Below are 18,227 nucleotides of genomic sequence, written 5' to 3' on the forward strand. Positions count from 1 at the left end.
ATGGGACACCATACTTGGCTGAATGTCATGTCACTTTCACAACTGTGTTCTGAAGATGAACGGAGGTCTCACAGGTTTGGAACGACATGAGGGTGAGTTATTAATGACATCATTTAGATTTTTGGGTGAACTAACCCTTCAACTCAGATGTAATCCATGAGTTGCGTTTTGAAGAGAGTTATCTGATGAAGTTGTGTCATTTTGTATATAAGGAACAAATTATCTTTGGTTCATGTGTATTGCATCCAAGCATTTGAAAAAAAAGTGTTATTCATGCGACATGCTAACCTGTTTATTATCTACAGCTTAAAATATTTCCTCATATCAGATGCACTGGACAAAAAGAGATTTGCAATCCGTGATTGGCCACATGGAATCAGCAGATAGAATTGCATAAGACTCTGAGCATTAAAAGATAAAGCAAGATTAACAGTGCAGCACCAATTAGTGTTGAATGAGTTTGGAGTTATATAATTTCATCCTGTAAAAGTGGCCAGGGCCTCTAAATTCACGCTAATGCTCTGATATTTATGCAAATGCTAGAAAAGAATGGAGGGAGAAAATCTCTAAGCAGATTTTTTTATGAACAATGACTGTTCTGGCTTTGAATAACACACAGTTTTTGCGAAAGAGCGAATAAATGATCTTATTTCAGAAGAAAATTGTAATGCATTGAATATTATACAGTCAAATCCAAATAAAGTTACTGCACCAAATTGTCAAGGTATGAAATCTGTTACGGTTTCATGTAATGAGGTCAGCCAAGTGCATCTTAAGTGTTCATTAAATGGACAACTGTTTACCTGTGAAATAATGGCATTAGCCTGACCCAGACTTTGAAAGCTTGACCTTATTTTACTCATGCTGTGACGACAGGGCTGCGAGGACCATAATCCAAAGGGAATGTAGACTTTTTATTGCTTAAAATGTTTTCAGCAAAACTAAAGTGGTCAAAAACATTGAGACTAAATAAACTAGTTAATGGTGGAACAAAGGCTAAACTTTGCAATCAATATACAGTACTTAAGCATTTTGTCTAATGATGCAATTTCCTTACAAACCCAAACATTACAATTTGATCATCATGTATCATCTGTCATCACCCTCGTGTCATTACAAACCTGTATGAAACACAAATTTTAAACTCTTTTTCTCCATACAGTTAACATCAATGGGGTCCAAAACAATGGAACCTATTGACTTTCATTGTGTGGGCACAAAAAAGTCATACGTGAGATTTGGGTGTGAACCTACCCCTTAAATTCATGATGAAGCTGCGTATTTACAGAGATTTGATATCCTCTCCGACAATTATTGATTTTTATCTGTGATTGCATTGCTGATGCACTTCAGATAATGCGATTAAAGGTTTATTCAGAGCAAAAGCCTCTTATGTGGTTGCTGTTGTCAAAAACCTAGTAGAGAAAACAGAGTCCCATTTAACAACGGACCTCTTCACCAAATGAATGGAAAATGATGGCAGGGACTGTAAGAGTTTTTGCCTTGATCATAGTTGTGTGTCAGGTCCGGCTCATCGATGCATCGTTTCAGCCTGCACTTGTCATGGACATGGCTAAAATTCTGCTTGAAAACTACTGCTTCCCAGAGAATCTAGTTGGAATGCAGGAGGCAATCCAACAAGCCATAAGCAGCGGAGAGATCCTGCACATCTCTGACCGGAAAACACTGGCAGCTGTACTAACTGCCGGCGTTCAAGGTGCACTCAATGACCCCAGACTGACCGTGTCTTACGAGCCTAATTATATTCCGATCACGCCACCTGCACTTCAGTCGCTGCCCATGGATCAACTGATGCGGCTAATCAGGAATACAGTTAAACTAGAGGTGATGGATAACAACATCGGTTATCTGAGGATTGACCGTATTATAGGTCAGGAGACTGCGGCCAAATTGGGACGCCTCCCTCATGACAACATCTGGATGAAGGTTGCCCATACATCAGCGATGATCTTTGATTTGCGTTTTAGCACAGCAGGAGAGATCTCAGGTGTGCCATACATAGTTTCATATTTTTCTGACTCTGAACCACTTTTGCACATAGACACAATCTATGAACGACCCCCCAACACTACAAAGGAGCTATGGACACTTCCGAATCTCCTGGGTGAACGATACGGGAAGAGAAAAGAGCTGATCGTTTTAATCAGCAAGCGCACCACGGGAGCAGCAGAAGCTGTTGCCTACATCTTAAAACACCTAAGAAGAGCCATCATTGTTGGAGAAAAGTCGGCCGGTGGGTCGGTTAAGGTTGAAAAGTTAAGGGTTGGGGATTCTGGGTTTTATATAACGGTCCCGGTTGCTAGATCTGTGAACCCCGTCACAGGACAGAGTTGGGAAGTGACCGGGGTGTCACCATCCGTTACCGTCAACCCAAAGGAAGGAATCGCCAAAGCCAAATCCCTCATCGCTGTCAGGAAATCAATACTGAAAGCAGTTAGAAGAGTGTCAGATATCATTAAACGATTTTATGCATTTAGAGATAAAATCCCAGCTTTGCTAAACCATCTTGCTAAAACAGATTTTTTCCCAGTGATTTCTGAAGGGGATCTGGCGGCAAGACTTAATTATGAGCTGCAGTCTGTCTTTGAAGACCCTCGATTAAATATCAAGACTTTGCAAGGGTCGTCTGACAAAGGGCATGAACTGGATGCAACATCCACAACCCCTTCATCTTTTGACAATCTACATATTCCATTATTCAAGTTGGAAATTCTATCAGGAAACATTGGATATCTGCGTTTTGACAGATTCCCTTCACCTACAGTTTTGAAGGAACTAGAGGATCAAATCACAGAGAAGGTCTGGCAACCAGTCAGAGACACAGAAAACCTGATTATCGATCTGCGCTTTAACACCGGAGGATCCACCGAGGCCTTGCCCATTCTGCTTTCCTACATGTTCGACGCCTCATCAAATACCCACCTCTTTTCAATCTACGACAGCATTCGAAATGTGACCGTTGATTTCCACACCCTCCGTGACATCATCGGGCCTTCCTATGGTTCCAGAAAGGGTATTTATGTTTTGACTAGCTATTACACAGCGGAAGCTGGAGAAGAGTTTGCTTACCTGATGCAGTCCTTGCACAGAGGCACTGTTGTTGGAGAAATCACTTCTGGAATGCTCCTTCACTCCATAACTTTTCCAATTGAAGAAACAAGCCTTGGAATTACCGTCCCTGTCATGAATTTCATTGATATACATGGGGAATGCTGGCTTGGAGGCGGAGTAGTTCCTGATGCCATCGTGCTTGCAGAAGATGCAGTCGAGCGAGCTCATGAAATCATTGCGTTTCACAAGGATATTCCGGCTTTGGTGCAAGAAGCTGGAGGTCTTTTGGAAAAACATTACACTGTACCTGATGTTGCAGCTAAAGTGAGCAGACAGGTACAGTCAAAACTAATGGAAGGACTTTATCGCTCTGTCGTCGATTATGAATCTCTTGCATCTCAACTCACCGCTGATCTCCAGGAGACCTCGGGTGATCACAGACTGCACATTTTTAACTGTGAAATTGAGCCAGAATCCCTTCAAACAGTTCACAAAATCCCTTCTCCTGAAGAGGTAGGGTTCATTATTGATGCCCTATTCAAAGTAGAGGTATTGGCTGGAAATATTGGCTATTTGAGATCCGACATGATGGAAGACATTCAAGTTCTGCGAGCAATTGGTCCCGAGCTTGTCAAAGTTGTATGGAACAAGCTGGTGAACACAGACATGCTCATCATTGATCTGAGATATAACACAGGTGGCTATTCCACGGCTGTTCCACTACTTTGCACTTATTTCTTTGATGCACAACCATTGAAACACCTTTATACTATTTTTGATCACTCCGAAAGAAATGCGACAAAGGTTATGACCCTTCCCCATGTGCTAGGACAAAGGTACGGCTCTCATAAAGACATCTATATCCTGACAAGTCACATAACTGGATCAGCCGCTGAAGCATTTGCTAGAACAATGAAAGACCTGAAAAGGGCCACTATTATTGGAGAGCCTACTATCGGAGGTGCCCTCTCAAGTGGAACATATCAAATTGGGAATAGCATCCTGTATGCTTCCATTCCCAACCGAGCAGTTTTGAGTGCAGTTTCTGGAAAAGCATGGAGTGTGTCTGGTGTTGAACCACATATAGCAGCTCAAGCAAGTGACGCACTTAATGTTGCACAGAAAATAATTAGCGCAAAGCACCAAAAGAAAAAAACAGGGAAATAGTAATATAGGCCTCACAGTAAAACTTCTTGAACAAAATAATAATTTAAACAAAATAATATAAATAAAAAAAATGTTTTAAAAGTTAGGTCTGGCATGTTTATAAATTTGTTTAGCAATAATTATTTTATAAAATGTAAAATTTACTTTTGATGCCATGTCAAGTGCTGAACAATTACATTTTTGTAACATATAGACTGACAGTAAAAAGTTTTTGAACAGTGGAATTTTGGAAGCCTGCATTTATTTGATACAAAAATACAGCAAAGGCAGTAATATTGTGAAATATGTTTGTAAAATTACTGCATTCTATTTGAATATATCTTAAAATATAATTAATTAATTTGATTTCAAAGCTGAATTTTCAGCATCTTTACTCTAGTCTTTATGATCCTTCAGAAATCATTCTAATATGCTGATTTGCCATTCGAGAAACATTTTTATTATGATCATTATATCTTAAAAAAAAGTTTTTGTAACATTATAGACTATACCATTCAAAACCTTGGAGTCAGTATTTTTTTTTTTTTTTTTTGGGGGGGGGGGGGGGGTATAATATTATAGAAATTAATACTTTTATTTACCAAGGATGCATTAAATTGATCAAACGTGATGATAAAGACATTTATAATGTTACAAAAGATTTCCTTTCAGATAAATGCTGTTATTCCGAACTTTCTATTCATTAAAAAAACCTGAAAAAAGCTGTTTCAATATAATAATAATAATAATAATAATAATAATAATAATAATAATAATAATAATAGTTATAATAGAATGATTTCTGTAGGATCGGTGACTGATGATGCTAAAAAATCAGCTTTGAAATCACAGGAATATACAATTTTAAAATACATTCACATAAAAAACGTTTATTTAAAAAAGCTAAAATATTTATTTTCTTTTTTTTTTATTACAAAAAATGCAGACTTGGTGGCAGAACCTGATTTTACCAAGTGAGACATGTTCCTGGGACAACATCGTTGTTGACCCTGGAACAACATTGTGATTAACCAATCAGATTTGAAGAACCAGTTTATAGATTTTGTGAAGTTTACGCTTAAAATCAGTGTTTGGTGCTTGTACATCAGTGTCATTCATCTATCATTTCCTCTGATTTTAGGGATTACTCATGGTTAAGGTTAGGTTTAGGTGTAGGGATATGGTTAAGAATATATTTTTGGAGTAAAATGTTGTTGCAGGGTCAACAAAATATGTTGACCTAGGAACACATCGAACTTGGCAAAATCAGGACGTGCGACTTGGTGAGCAGAAGAGATTTATTTAGGAAATTAAAAATCTTACTGTTTAAAAACTTTTGGACTGGTAGTTTATGCAACATCCATATTTAGCTTGTTATTGTCTAACTGAAGAACTCTTGCTAATGAGATTAAGGATTTATTGTGAGGAAAAGCTTCTTATGCGTGCGTTAACAGAAACCTGACGGTGTTAGCAGACTCAGTTAACAAACCTCCCTGCAGAAGGACAGTTCAGCTGCGCCATATTAGCATCAATCCAAATCAGAACAAAATGTCTCAAGCTTTACTTCTACTAGCATCGCTGCTGTTCTCCAGCAATGTGGCTCACTGTGATTTCTCTCCAACACTTATTTCGGATATGGCAAAAATTCTAATGGACAACTACTGCTCACCAGAAAAACTTGCTGGCATGGAAGAGGCAATTGACGCTGCAAGTGATAACACGGAGATCCTCAGCATTTCAGATCCTGCCTCCCTTGCCAGTGTTCTGACTGATGGGGTTAAACAAACTATTTTTGATTCCAGAGTGCAAGTCACATATGAGCCAGATTACAAACCTGTAAAACCCCCAGCTATGCCTGACATCCCACCAGAACAACTGGCCGAAATGATCAAAGGCACTGTCAAAGCTGAGGTCCTGGATGGTAACATTGGTTACTTGAAGATCCAACACATCATTGGAGAGGAGATGGCTCAGAAAGTTGGGCCTGTTTTGCTGGAGTACATCTGGGATAAAATCCTCCCATCATCCGCCATGATTCTTGACTTCCGCAGTGCAATCACCGGTGAGCTGTCTGGAATCCCATACATCGTGTCCTACTACACCGATCCTGAGCCTCTTATCCACATTGACTCTGTGTACGATCGCACCTCCGATGTCACCATAGAGCTTTGGTCCATGCCAACCCTATTGGGGAAAAGATATGGCACCTCCAAACCCTTGATCATTCTGACAAGCAAGAATACTCTTGGGATTGCAGAAGATGTTGCATACTGCCTTAAAAACCTGAAAAGGGCCACCATCGTTGGGGAGAACACAGCTGGGGGAAGTATAAAAATCAACAAAATCAAGGTGGGTGACACGGACTTCTATGTGACTGTGCCTGTTGCTAAGTCTATTAACCCCATCACTGGCAAGAGCTGGGAGGTCAATGGAGTTGCACCAGATGTTGAAGTTGCTGCAGAAGATGCCCTTGATGCTGCAATTGCAATCATTAAACTCCGTGCTGAAATCCCAGGGTTGGTTCAAGCGGCAGCCGAACTGGTTGCAGACAACTATGCATTTCCGAGCATCGGGGACTTTGTTGCTGAAAAGCTGAGAGCTGTTGCGGCTAGTGGGGAATACAACCTGATCCCCACAAAGAAAGAACTGGAAGCAAAGCTCTCTGCTGACCTCCTAAAACTGTCAGGAGACAAGTGTCTGAAGGCCACCAGCAATATCCCCGCACTTTCTCCAAAGGTAAGTCTTAGGCATAAAATATCAGATATAACAATACATTGGTTGTTGAGGCAAAATTATGAATTAAACTGTCCTTTAAATTCCAGAATCTCACGCCTGAGATGTTCCTTGAGCTCATCAAAGTGTCGTTCCACACTGATGTGTTTGAAAACAACATCGGTTACCTTCGCTTTGACATGTTTGGAGACTTTGAACATGTTGCTAAGATCATTGCGGAGCACGTCTGGAATAAAGTGGTTGATACTGACGCACTGATCATTGATTTGAGGTGATTATTCTCTTGGATATGTGTATGTCGCCCGAATATGTACAAATTTCAGAAGTGTTAGTCCATAATGTGATATGACCATCCATATTTTAAGGAACAATCTTGGTGGGTCCACCTCCTCCATTGCTGGCTTCTGCTCATACTTCTTTGACGAAGGCAAGCAGATTGTGCTCGACCACGTGTACGACAGACCCTCCAATACCACAAGAGATCTTCTGACCCTTACACAACTCACTGGTACATTACTAAACTGACAAGTTTAGATTTTTTATTTGTCACTAATATTCCTTACATGTTTTTCATTTTACTTTAGATTGTTTGATCTATATACAAAAAGTGCCGTGTCCAATATGTCATATATTTGGTGGCCAAAATGGTTAGAACACTAGTATTTTAACCAGCTAAAGAATGGTTTTATGTCAGTTATTTATATATTTTGCTGTAGTGTGTCAGTAGGAAATATCGGTTTACTTTTTCAAACATTCATTTTTCCATTTGTTTATAATAATCCAGTGAGATTTTTGTGCTCCACTCATAGATCTGATCATCATCATCATTTGTCTTGAGTTACATAAAGAAACAGAACAAACTGAGAGAAACTCAATCCAGAAGAACTGTGTCTCCAAGATGCTTCAAGAAACCTTCCTGCAAAGCTCTTCCTGCAGAAGTAGACAAGAGTGACTCCTGAGCCACTGAGGTGTTCTGTTGTTGGATGTAATGATGAACATAGCAGTCGTCATTTGCTCCCAAAAATTGAGCTGCTGAAGACAAAGTGGATTCTGTTTCTGAAAAGAATGTGACCCCAATCTGGGGTCAACAAAAAAGTGTCTTGGAGACACAGTTCTTCAGGATTGAGTCTGTCTCAGTTTGTTCTGTTTCTTCATATCACTTCAGACTGACTGATGATGAATACTCACTGGATTATGACAATTAATGGCCAAATTAATGTTTGGAAATGTAAACTGATTTAAAACCATTGTTTAGCTGGTGAAAACACTAGTGTTGTCATAATTTTGGCCACCACTGCATAAAACTGCAAAATTAACTGTGCATTTCTACTCTCTATAGGCAGGAGATTCGGCAGCAAAAAGAGTGTGTTAGTCCTCACCAGTGGTGTGACTGCTGGTGCCGCCGAGGAGTTTGTTTTTATCATGAAGAGGCTGGGACGTGCAATGATTATTGGAGAGACAACCCATGGAGGCTGCCACCCCCCAGAGCCCTTCAGTGTTGGTGAAAGCGGCATCTTTCTATCTATCCCAATCAGCCATTCAGACACTGCTCAGGGCCCTTCCTGGGAGGGTGCTGGCATTGCTCCTCACATTCCAGTGCCCGCTGATGCCGCCCTCGACACAGCGAAGAGCATCCTCAATAAGCATTTTTCTGGCCAAAAATAAGTTGTTCTTCATGGCCTGGTATGGAAGTCGAATGATACTGAAAATTAGTCATTTAGAAGGATGACATGTAGTGAAGATACTGTCATAATCTGTGTACAGTACTGTAGATATTTAAGGTAATGTTTAGAAAGCGCATTTTTCTATCCCTTCTCTTTTTTTCTGAATTATTTCTAACCCAAAGCATGCATTCTCTTAAGCATACGTGATGGAGAAGAATGAAGTCAATGTTATCAAAGTAATATTCAGATTAGGCCTGTTCTGAATTTATGAATATACGTGTCTGGTTCTTTGTGAACTAGTTTCCTTTGTGCAGATTAAATTTGTTTATGCTTGCGTTGTAAACGTCTTGTTTCAAAAGCAACTTGAATCGTTTTCAGTATAACTGGACAAAATTGCGTTATATTGAAACCAAATGATAAAATGTAATAAAAACCACATGGAAACTGTTCTAATTGTAATGTGTTTTAAAGATTAAATCAAAAATTCCTTACAACTGAGGTAAAATGGGTTTAACAAACATAAACCAATTGCAGACATACTTGTGTATCTGAAAGATTTTTCCAGATTATCTTGATCAGATTATTTACCTCTGTTTATCCGCTCACCCACACAACAAAAACAATGTTCATATTTGGTAAGTCAAAATCCACTTTTTGCTCACTTGAGGTCATTGCACACTATTTTTATACACGTGTTTACTAAACCTTTTCTTTCAGAAGTTATCAGCAAAGATTCAGATGATGGCAGCACATCTTCTTTATCAGTTGGCCAAAGATCATCCACTATCATATTAAAATTACAATTGTGCAGCACCTGTTGAAAACAGGATTTACTGGATGATAAATATTATCCTCAATACAATCCAACAATAAATATGGACTGCAATATAAGCTTTGTGTTCCTTCATAATGAACAACCAGTTAGGTTTAGGTATGTGTTGAGCACAGTCATGCTGGTTTTGATCAGTCTTTCATACACTGCTCTCCCTTACGAAAATTATGCATGGTTTAATTATAGTAAAAGTGTAGTAACCATGTTTGGATGCTATTACCATCGTTTTACTACGAATATTGTTTTTAAAAAAATATGGTTAATTTCCATAAGAGCAACTGGCCAAGACGATATACCATCTAATATTCAGCATAACAATATCAGTAATAGCTTAGCCAGCATCAAATCTGCTAAATTAAAAAAAAAAAAAAATATTGCCAATAACCCGTCTAAACACTTTTCTTCAAAACATTATGACATTTAAGTTATTTAGTCATTTGAGAATTCAGCTGTAATATTTTACAGATGTAGACTAAACATGTTTCCGTACAAAATAGCTATTATCTATCACTTTTTTCTATTAGTATCACCACAGTATTACCTTGCATTTCGGTTTTATATTGGCTTCAGCAGGTGGTGGTGTGTTGTTTTGTTCGTGTTTTATTAACAAATCTTTTAAGCGAATTAATTTATTTCTCCGTTATAAACGCGCGTGGCGCCAAACTGCAGCAGGAGCGGATGTAATTTGGGGGCTGGCCGTGAACTGAGAATCTCATTGGATGACCTTCTGAAGAAACACGCCCCTTTTGATGAACGAATCTTAGCTTGAATCGCCTCGTCCTTTTATATATTTACTTACGTACGTATAAGCCCCTACTTCCCCAATACCCTTTACAGTTTATTTATATACTATATAGTGCAACATATAAAATTGTTTGTATAAAAGTATTTTTATTGGAGTTAAGCACTAGACAAGCTGCGATATCAAACAGGACCACAAGGAGATGCCAAAAGATGACTAAACTACTGCCTTGACCTGACTCTACAAGCTTCTGTACAGATCCATTCAGAATCTAAAATCACCTTCAGGCTTCAGCAGCGTCCATTGTAAAACACTCCTGCTTTTAAGCCAAATGCAAGCTGAAAATAATAATTCTGGCTGCAACTCTGATCAATCTCTAATGAAGTCGGTCAGGTTTCCTCTGTAGCTGTTTTGAACTTAGTTTGAAATCATTCGTTTACTGGATCCTTCAACTGGAAATTTCACTGATAAAAAAAAAAAAAAAAAAAAAAAAAAAATCTGATTGCAAAAACTTGGTATTGTTACAGAGGTATTGTTTTTGTTGTAATGTACTCAAATTAGGAGTCAATATTTAAATATTATTGGCCCAAGCAGATTGGCTATTTTTGAAAGGGGGCGGGGCTTTTATATTTATATATATATATATATATATATATATATGTGTGTGTGTGTGTGTGTGTGTGTGTGTGTGTGTGTGCGTGTGTGTGTGTGTGTGTGTGTGTCCTGCCCTCTCTTCCTGTTTAAGTTTAAATTATGTTACTATGTGTTTCAAGGCACTTCAGGGGACCTTTAAAGGAAATCTGGAGCATCCTGTATCACTGTCTTTACTGGGCATGTTTTTATTGAATATTTGCATTCCAATTGGGATTTGATTAGCTAGTTTTGGTCGACTTCCATGATTTTTGGTTCTAAATTGTTATCAAATAATATTTGTGATGAATTTATACATAAAATTTTGCTATAATATTCTTAAAATGTGTAAAGAATAATTTCTATTTAAAGAAATCTCTGTTGTCCCACTTTAGAAAAGGATGCTTCAAAAGTGGCACAGCATGTTTTGATTAATGTGGGAAAGTAAAATATACCATGTTATTCAACTGATCAAATGTGAATTAAAAAAGTAGAATGGCACACAAGTAATTTTGTCCAATTTGGGGCTTATAACAGAGCAATATTATTTGATATAAGATCCAGATTCACAATTTAGCAATAAAAGGACAATGGGATCTGCCCAGGACTGATTATTTCTGTTATGAAGTGCTTTTAACATAACAATCAAAAATAAAAAAATAAAAAATAAAATAAAAAAAGACATTAAATATTAGAAGTTTATTGAAGTTTCATCACCATTTTAAAGTCATTCCATGTTGCAAATTTGACATATTTACAAAAATTGTTTATTCAATTATTTTGTTATCTTTATTAAGTTCAATTTTAAATTTCTGGCTTCATTATATGGCTATAATTATTGTTGTAAATAATAAAATAATAAATTGTTTTAAATAATATAAGATTTATGTTATAAAATTGTATTCAACATTCCATAAATGAACATATAGGTTACTTTTTTTAGACTTATGAAGAGAACAAACACACTGTAGGACTACTAAATGAATGAAGCAAACGGGTTTGCATTTAACCAGGAGTGTTAAATCTGAAGTTGACTTTGTAAAAAAAAAAAAAAAAAAAATGACTATAAACCAAAACATAGTGTCCCAGATCTGATCATGAGCCGTCCCACATTAGAAAATCCACAAATTCCTAAACTTTTAGCACAAGGAGCACTAATGTGCCATTTCCCCTTTAATTGCAATTTCTCAAAATTGTCTTCTGATTTAGATAGGGAAGATCTTGGGGATTTCATAATGATATAACAATGTTGATTTTGGCAAATAAAGTCAAAATAGCTAAAAGTGTCCCACATTACCCTAATCCACCCTAACACAAACTACTGGTGTAAACGATGTAAACTGCTCAAATCACCTAAATTAAATAATACACATAAAACACCTATAAAATAAATAAAATAGAAACAATAATACATTAATTGTTTTTGTTTAAATAAAAAAAAAAACTCTATAACGTTAGCTTTCTATATTCTTTTTCTATTCTACTTGTTTTCTTTGTATGTATGTTTGTGTGTGTGTATACTGTAGGCTATACAGTTCATATATATTTCTTGTGATAGCACATGCAGTTTATTTGTCTTGTGTTGGTTTTGATTGCTTCTGTAAATCGCTTTGGATAAATCTATTCTAGTTTATTAATGTACTTCCTCAACATTAGGAGAAAAGCGCAAAAACATTGCCTAACCCGTATATTTTGCTTTTCCAAAGGAAGGGAGGAAACCTTCAAGGAGCAGAGAAGAAACTGACCCATTTTCATTTTTTTTTTCTCCAAGGGTAGAAATATGACACCATGTCCTCCTCCTCAGCTCTGAGCCGGGACTCTTCTCTCAGACGACTGCGTCTTTGCTCTGCACATAACATCAAACATCACAACACATCTGGCCTTTAAACACGTGCATCAGTGCAGCAACAGTTCTCCAAAACCCCCCGAACAACAAACCGCCCAGTATTCTATATAAAGACAACTAAACGGACACTCTGGAAGTGTTTTCGTGGTGTTTTCCCTGGACGTCGGCTTTCTGTGCAGTACACTTTGGAAGCAGCTGTTCTCCAGTGTGGAGTTACAGGTTTCAGACTGATGTGAGTAAGGACTGAGTCAACATCCGCGAAACTCCTCTTCTTTTGTGTGTGCATCCTCAGCAAAGGGTTTTCTTTGGGGATAATGTGAATGGCCATCGGCTGTCTTGAGGATTGATGTGTTTGCAGTAAGAAACGATGGCGAGTTCAGCACTGAAAGCGTCTCTTGGTCTACTTTTCTTTGGACTTTTGTTGCTCACGCTTCCGTCTGCGAGAGCACAAGAAGATGTGGAGGAGGAGAGATCCTGTCAGGGCGCCTTCGACTTGTATTTTGTCCTTGACAAGTAAGTAACTCTTACAATTCAATCGACTTGCACACTGTTTTTTGAACAAAGAATCCAGTCTCTCTCTCTCTCTCTCTCTCTCTTTCTCTCTCTCTCTCTCTCTCTCTCTCTCTCTCTCTCTCTCTAAACGTAGAAGAAAGTCAGTCTGTAAGTTCTATCTCTAAATCTCTTTGCTCTAACAGCTGGTATGCATCATAAACCTGTCAATCACATCTGTATGAAGTGTAGATGTTTTGTGGGCTGTGGTTCTTCTGTTTTCCACACTGAGAGATTCTGCCTGGATAAAGTAGGCCAGTACATTTCCATTCACATCCTCCATCTTTTCCCCAAATTTGTCACCTTCTGCATCACCAAAACAGATATTCACCAGATGTGCATTGGTATCACTTTGGCTGGGTTCAGTCAGAGTTCAAGGAAGAGCGAGAGACAATGACAATGCATACACTACCAATGAGTGTTTAACACAAGTCATCCGGTTTATTTTGATTGTGTCGACTTGTTGTTATGTGTAAAGATGTGAAGTCTGCTGAATAAGCACAACTTCATTCCTCTGTGCTTCTCTTTTCCTGCCTCTAATCCTTTTCCATTGTTAAACAGACCCGGAAAAGCAACATCCTTTCCCACAGTTTGTCTGGGAAGATTCTTTACGGGATGCTTAGTCTTATTTCACGTTTATTTATGTAAAACACCTTTCTGAATGCATTGCAGAATGATATGGTCAGTAAGTCAGTATGTAATCAAGTCACAATATTTCAACGTAGAACGTAAGTTCATTAGGATCGAAGTCGTAATTGGTGGAAATTGTGAGTTGAGCAAAACCTAGTTCGTCTTTACTATCACATATGCTGTTATGGTTTTGTGTGGTGTCTGAAACAGTATTGGTCTCATGAGAAAAGGTGTCTCATATTTATTTGTTTAGATGGGTTAGATTGTTTTAATATTACCTTATTGTTCAAGGCCCTTTGAGGAAAGCATAGTGATGTAGTTTGATCATGTGTCAGAAGTTTAGCATGTGCAGCTGTCATAAAGAGAAGACATGTTTGAGGTCATAGTGGATAAAATGAGCAGTGAAAACATTAGAAACCATCAGATGCACTATAAATCCTGTGTGCTTTCTGTCATTGGATTCTCATGTGTCATGCAACATGTTCTGGAACTGATCAGCTGAGTAAAACTGTGTAATTCATGCAGGGTCCTCTTCCACCCAGTTTTTCTCATAATGTAATGGCAAAAGACCCAGCCAACCCAAGCACCCCCCTTTTTCACTTTCCAGACTTTGGAAAAACTGACATTTAGTGAAACATCTGCAGCCCTTTCAGAACATTACAAGCCTTCAGCTTCAACAATTTAAGTAATTTCCTGCATGCATTATTCAGTATTTTTAATCACTGCGTGCATAGAGGACAGAGGCTCATTTTTTCTGCAACTGTTTTATCACCAAATAAGTCGAAGCATCGAAGCATCACAAACAACAGCTGTATTGCACAAGAGTGTTTGGCTTCAGGTGCACTTATTCTGAGAAAAGACAATCCTAGATATGTTTTCGAGGAATTTGAATGTTTATCTGTCGAAAATAATTAATCTCATGACAACCACACAATTATTTTCTTTTTTAATCGGGTACCTAACCCTAACTCTAAAGTCTGACATCTTTAGCCTTTAAAAATATTAAAATCTAAAACAATTACCACTGACCAACACAGACAGACTGACCAGATAATTAAAGTTAAATATCCTCTTTCCTAAAAGTAAATTTGCTGCATATCATTGTGGAAAGTCCCAGCAAATCAGTGGAATATTGGTTATATAAAAAGATAATATGGGGCTAAAAAGGGCCAGATTCATAGAAATGATTACGTAAATTGACTTCACGATTGTTCTTCAAGCCTGGCATCATTGCTTCCACTTCTGCTTTCATGTGGCCCAAAAGCTTTCTGGGAAGTCTCAGCCTTGAGTAATGATTCAGAACCAGTCCACCAGATCATGGCCTGCTGTTTAACAAGTGGAATAAAACAAAGAAACTGTCCGTGGGAATGCTAAGTCTGCAATTTGCACAGTACAGTTGTTTGCCGGTGCCATTTAAAAAGAGAACTTGCCTAAAAATGAAGGTTTGCTCATCATTTACTCACCCTCATGTCATTCCAAACCTGACTTGCTTTCTTCTGTGAAACACAAACGATGTTTTGTAAAGGTTTTTGTCCATATAATGCATTTGTGTAGCTCAAACAGTAGAGTATTGCATTAACAACTCCAAGGTCATGGATTTGATTCCCATTGAATTATTGAATTGAATCGGATCTACACTTGAAATGCAATGTAAGACACTTGAGATTAGGGCATCTGCCAAATACTTAAATAAAGGGAAGGCAATAAAGAGCAAAATAACATAGCATTGGATCCCATTGAAGACCATGTCAAATTGTCCTTGTCAAAGAGCTTGTCGTTTGAGTTTCTGGCCAATGCATTTTAAGCTGTCTCTCTTTATCCCTCTGACCACATGACTCTTGGTATTGGTAATTGTTGAATACAGTCTTTGTCCATAAACAATGTCTGGACACATATTGCGGTCTGATTTACTTCATCTTTATGATAGTTTTGAAACATCACTGTATAAATCATAGTTTTGGTTCCTCTTAACTGTTGTTTAGTTTGAGATGATCCAGGAGTTGAGTCATCTGTTTTAAAACAGCCAGAATAACAGCTGTCGTGTGCCAAGGATTCTCTGAGAGCCATGTCAAGTTTCCCAACTAATACACCCAAATTCAGCTCTACCTACCGGGGAAAGCTCCTGGAACAGTTTTAGGAGACATGCATTCCTAGTTAAATGTTATCACACACCAGAAATCTCCTGTCTGGATGCAGACCAGAAACTGCTGTGAAGTTTACCAATGGCATAAAAAGTATTCGGATATGCAGAAAACTTGTGTTCTCAGACCACTGAAAATTGCAAGACTAAATCGAGAAATTCTGAATCGTACACTCAAATTCCCAGCACAGATAAAAAAAATAAAAAAAAAAGTTCAGAAACTAAAATGTTTTTTAGATTAAACTGGAGTCATCATCACAGAATGGGATGCATTAACCAGATTGTACAATTGCAATCATTTCTGAGTTTTTGTTTTTCTTAACACATTACCATTTCCAGAGCTTTTAATCCAGATTTATTGTAAAAAACAAAACAAAAAAACTAGAAGAAGCTTTGGATTCTGAATACCACTCCAACAACCAAACCCAGCTGTTTGCTAACTACTTGGCCAGGGAATTAGACCCACTCCCATTCTTTCAACTACACCTCCTCTTTCCCAAATCACGTCAGACAACCCAAAGTCTGCAAAGATGTATGAGTAGAGAATGATTTCATCATTGCTATCTTGATTTACCCCATGCAGTGATGTTTTCTGCTTTTTTTCACAAATACACATACTCTATACCTACACATAGATGCAAAGGTAGTATTTTGTCTTTATTTTGTCTAACAGTAAAACACACATCTTTTTATTATGCTTCTACAAGTCTTTGAGCTCTTTTATCATGACTTGTGTCGTACGAGAGAGATTCACATCACTAGAATAATGATGTACCGGGTGCGCCACTGAGCAAGTTTACCACGTAAGAAAAGCCAAATATAAGGACCTGGACTGCCACTAGTGATCATTTTTAGCTGGAAACTGTATGTGTAGGTAAGTCTTCCCAATGTGAGCCAATGTTGTCCAGATGTCAGCTGACAAAACGGCTCACAGGAAGCAAGTACTAAGTGATAATAAAGATCTGAATTGTGATTTATTTGTTGTTTACCGAGTCTAGGAGTCTAGGAGTGTCACAAAAACCTCACCGCACCCTACTTATTTAAATATGTGATATGTACTATTACAAAATGTTTTTTTAGTCTGTTTATAAACACTGAGAGATCCTCCAGACTTGTTCTGTTAAACTGCTCTAGGCCTAGAAGATGTTTGAAGACCCGGAGGAGCCATTAAAACATCACCATAATATTCTTACCATGCCTTTATTACAAAGCAGGAAGAAGGGGAGCTAATGCTGACTCTACAGAAAGCTAAACCGAGTCGCGTTTGCTGGTCTCCTCTGTAAACATTATTATTAGTGCTTCACAAAGCCCTTTAATCTGAAACGCCGGCAGGTAACTGCACTTGACAGCTTTCTATGAGCTGTGTTTTGGTTTCTGGTTCTGGCAGAAACGCAGATAGGAGAAGTCTAAGAAGTTTAGGATTGGATCTCGAGGGAAGGCTGATCTCAGAGCAGATGGGAACTGTGAAAGCAACACACTTTTCTAATTATCCCTCTTCCAAATATTACTCCACCGAGTCTTCCTGTCTTGGCTCTTGTTAAATCAAACCGCGATGACTTTCACGTGTCTTAACATATGTGCAATTATATACGAAGAGTTGTGTAACTGTAGCAAAACAAGAGTTTTGGGGGTCATTTAAAAGATGACGTCGCTGTTTGCAGATCTCTTTGTGAACTAGGATCATCTTCAGAGTTGAAATCCCGCTGGCTCTTTATGGTTTAGCATAACCCATCATTAAAATCAGATCAAAGGAGGGCACCGCAACATTTCTCATCAAGGATCTCACTTGAGAATACACCACTGCCTTTGCTAACACTGTTTGCACAGGTGAGAAATCTGCAAGCTAGGCACCAATCCCATGATCGCTGTTACCTCAAGAAAGTCCTGCTTCCAACACAAACAACGTCTATTGTGATGTTCAGAAACCTGAAGTCCTTCGCATGACCTGCATGTTCTCTCCAGCGTTCACCTCTGTTTTGCAGTTTCAGAGCGTGCTGGCTATGAGCTGGCCCCGTCTCTTGTTGACGGTGTTATAAAAACATCTTCCACCCACTCCGTTCCAGAAAGAGCGCTCCGAGAGCATTCATCACCCTCCTTCAGGATTCAGCAGCTTAGCGTTTCTCTGAAGGAACACAAACAGCTTTTTAAAAAGGAATATTTTATTAAAAACAATAAAAATCAGTTCATTTGAGATGCGTTTTTCTTGTCTTACAGGGAGAGTTGGGTCAAATAGATATGTGCAA

The 18,227-nt window shown here is 38.2% G+C and overlaps 2 protein-coding genes across 3 annotated transcripts in view; both read left to right on the forward strand.

Moving 5' to 3' along the window:
* Positions 1 to 223: 223 nt before the first annotated feature.
* On the forward strand, positions 224 to 9,063 carry rbp3 (retinol binding protein 3). Of its 2 annotated transcripts, XM_026277440.1 has the most exons (5): positions 224 to 4,206; positions 6,715 to 6,954; positions 7,041 to 7,222; positions 7,317 to 7,459; positions 8,291 to 8,716. In XM_026277440.1, the coding sequence occupies exons 1-5, from the start codon at positions 1,474 to 1,476 to the stop codon at positions 8,614 to 8,616; spliced, it is 3,624 nt and encodes a 1,207-aa protein (XP_026133225.1). In that variant the 5' UTR covers positions 224 to 1,473; the 3' UTR covers positions 8,617 to 8,716. The 2 variants fall into 2 exon arrangements, with proteins under 2 accessions (XP_026133225.1, XP_026133224.1); XM_026277439.1 differs by lacking the exon at positions 224 to 4,206 and having other exon boundaries at positions 5,603 to 6,954; positions 8,291 to 9,063.
* A 3,547-nt stretch (positions 9,064 to 12,610) lies between these two features.
* Positions 12,611 to 18,227, forward strand: part of LOC113112065 (anthrax toxin receptor 1-like) — a 28,148-nt gene continuing 22,531 nt past the window's right edge. The window contains exon 1 of the mRNA XM_026277441.1: positions 12,611 to 13,178. Coding sequence (XP_026133226.1) covers positions 13,033 to 13,178 — 146 coding nt within the window. The 5' untranslated portion in view covers positions 12,611 to 13,032. The remainder of the gene's footprint in view (positions 13,179 to 18,227) is intronic.

This window comes from Carassius auratus, chromosome 12, assembly GCF_003368295.1.
Source record: "Carassius auratus strain Wakin chromosome 12, ASM336829v1, whole genome shotgun sequence".
Lineage (NCBI taxonomy): Eukaryota > Metazoa > Chordata > Actinopteri > Cypriniformes > Cyprinidae > Carassius > Carassius auratus.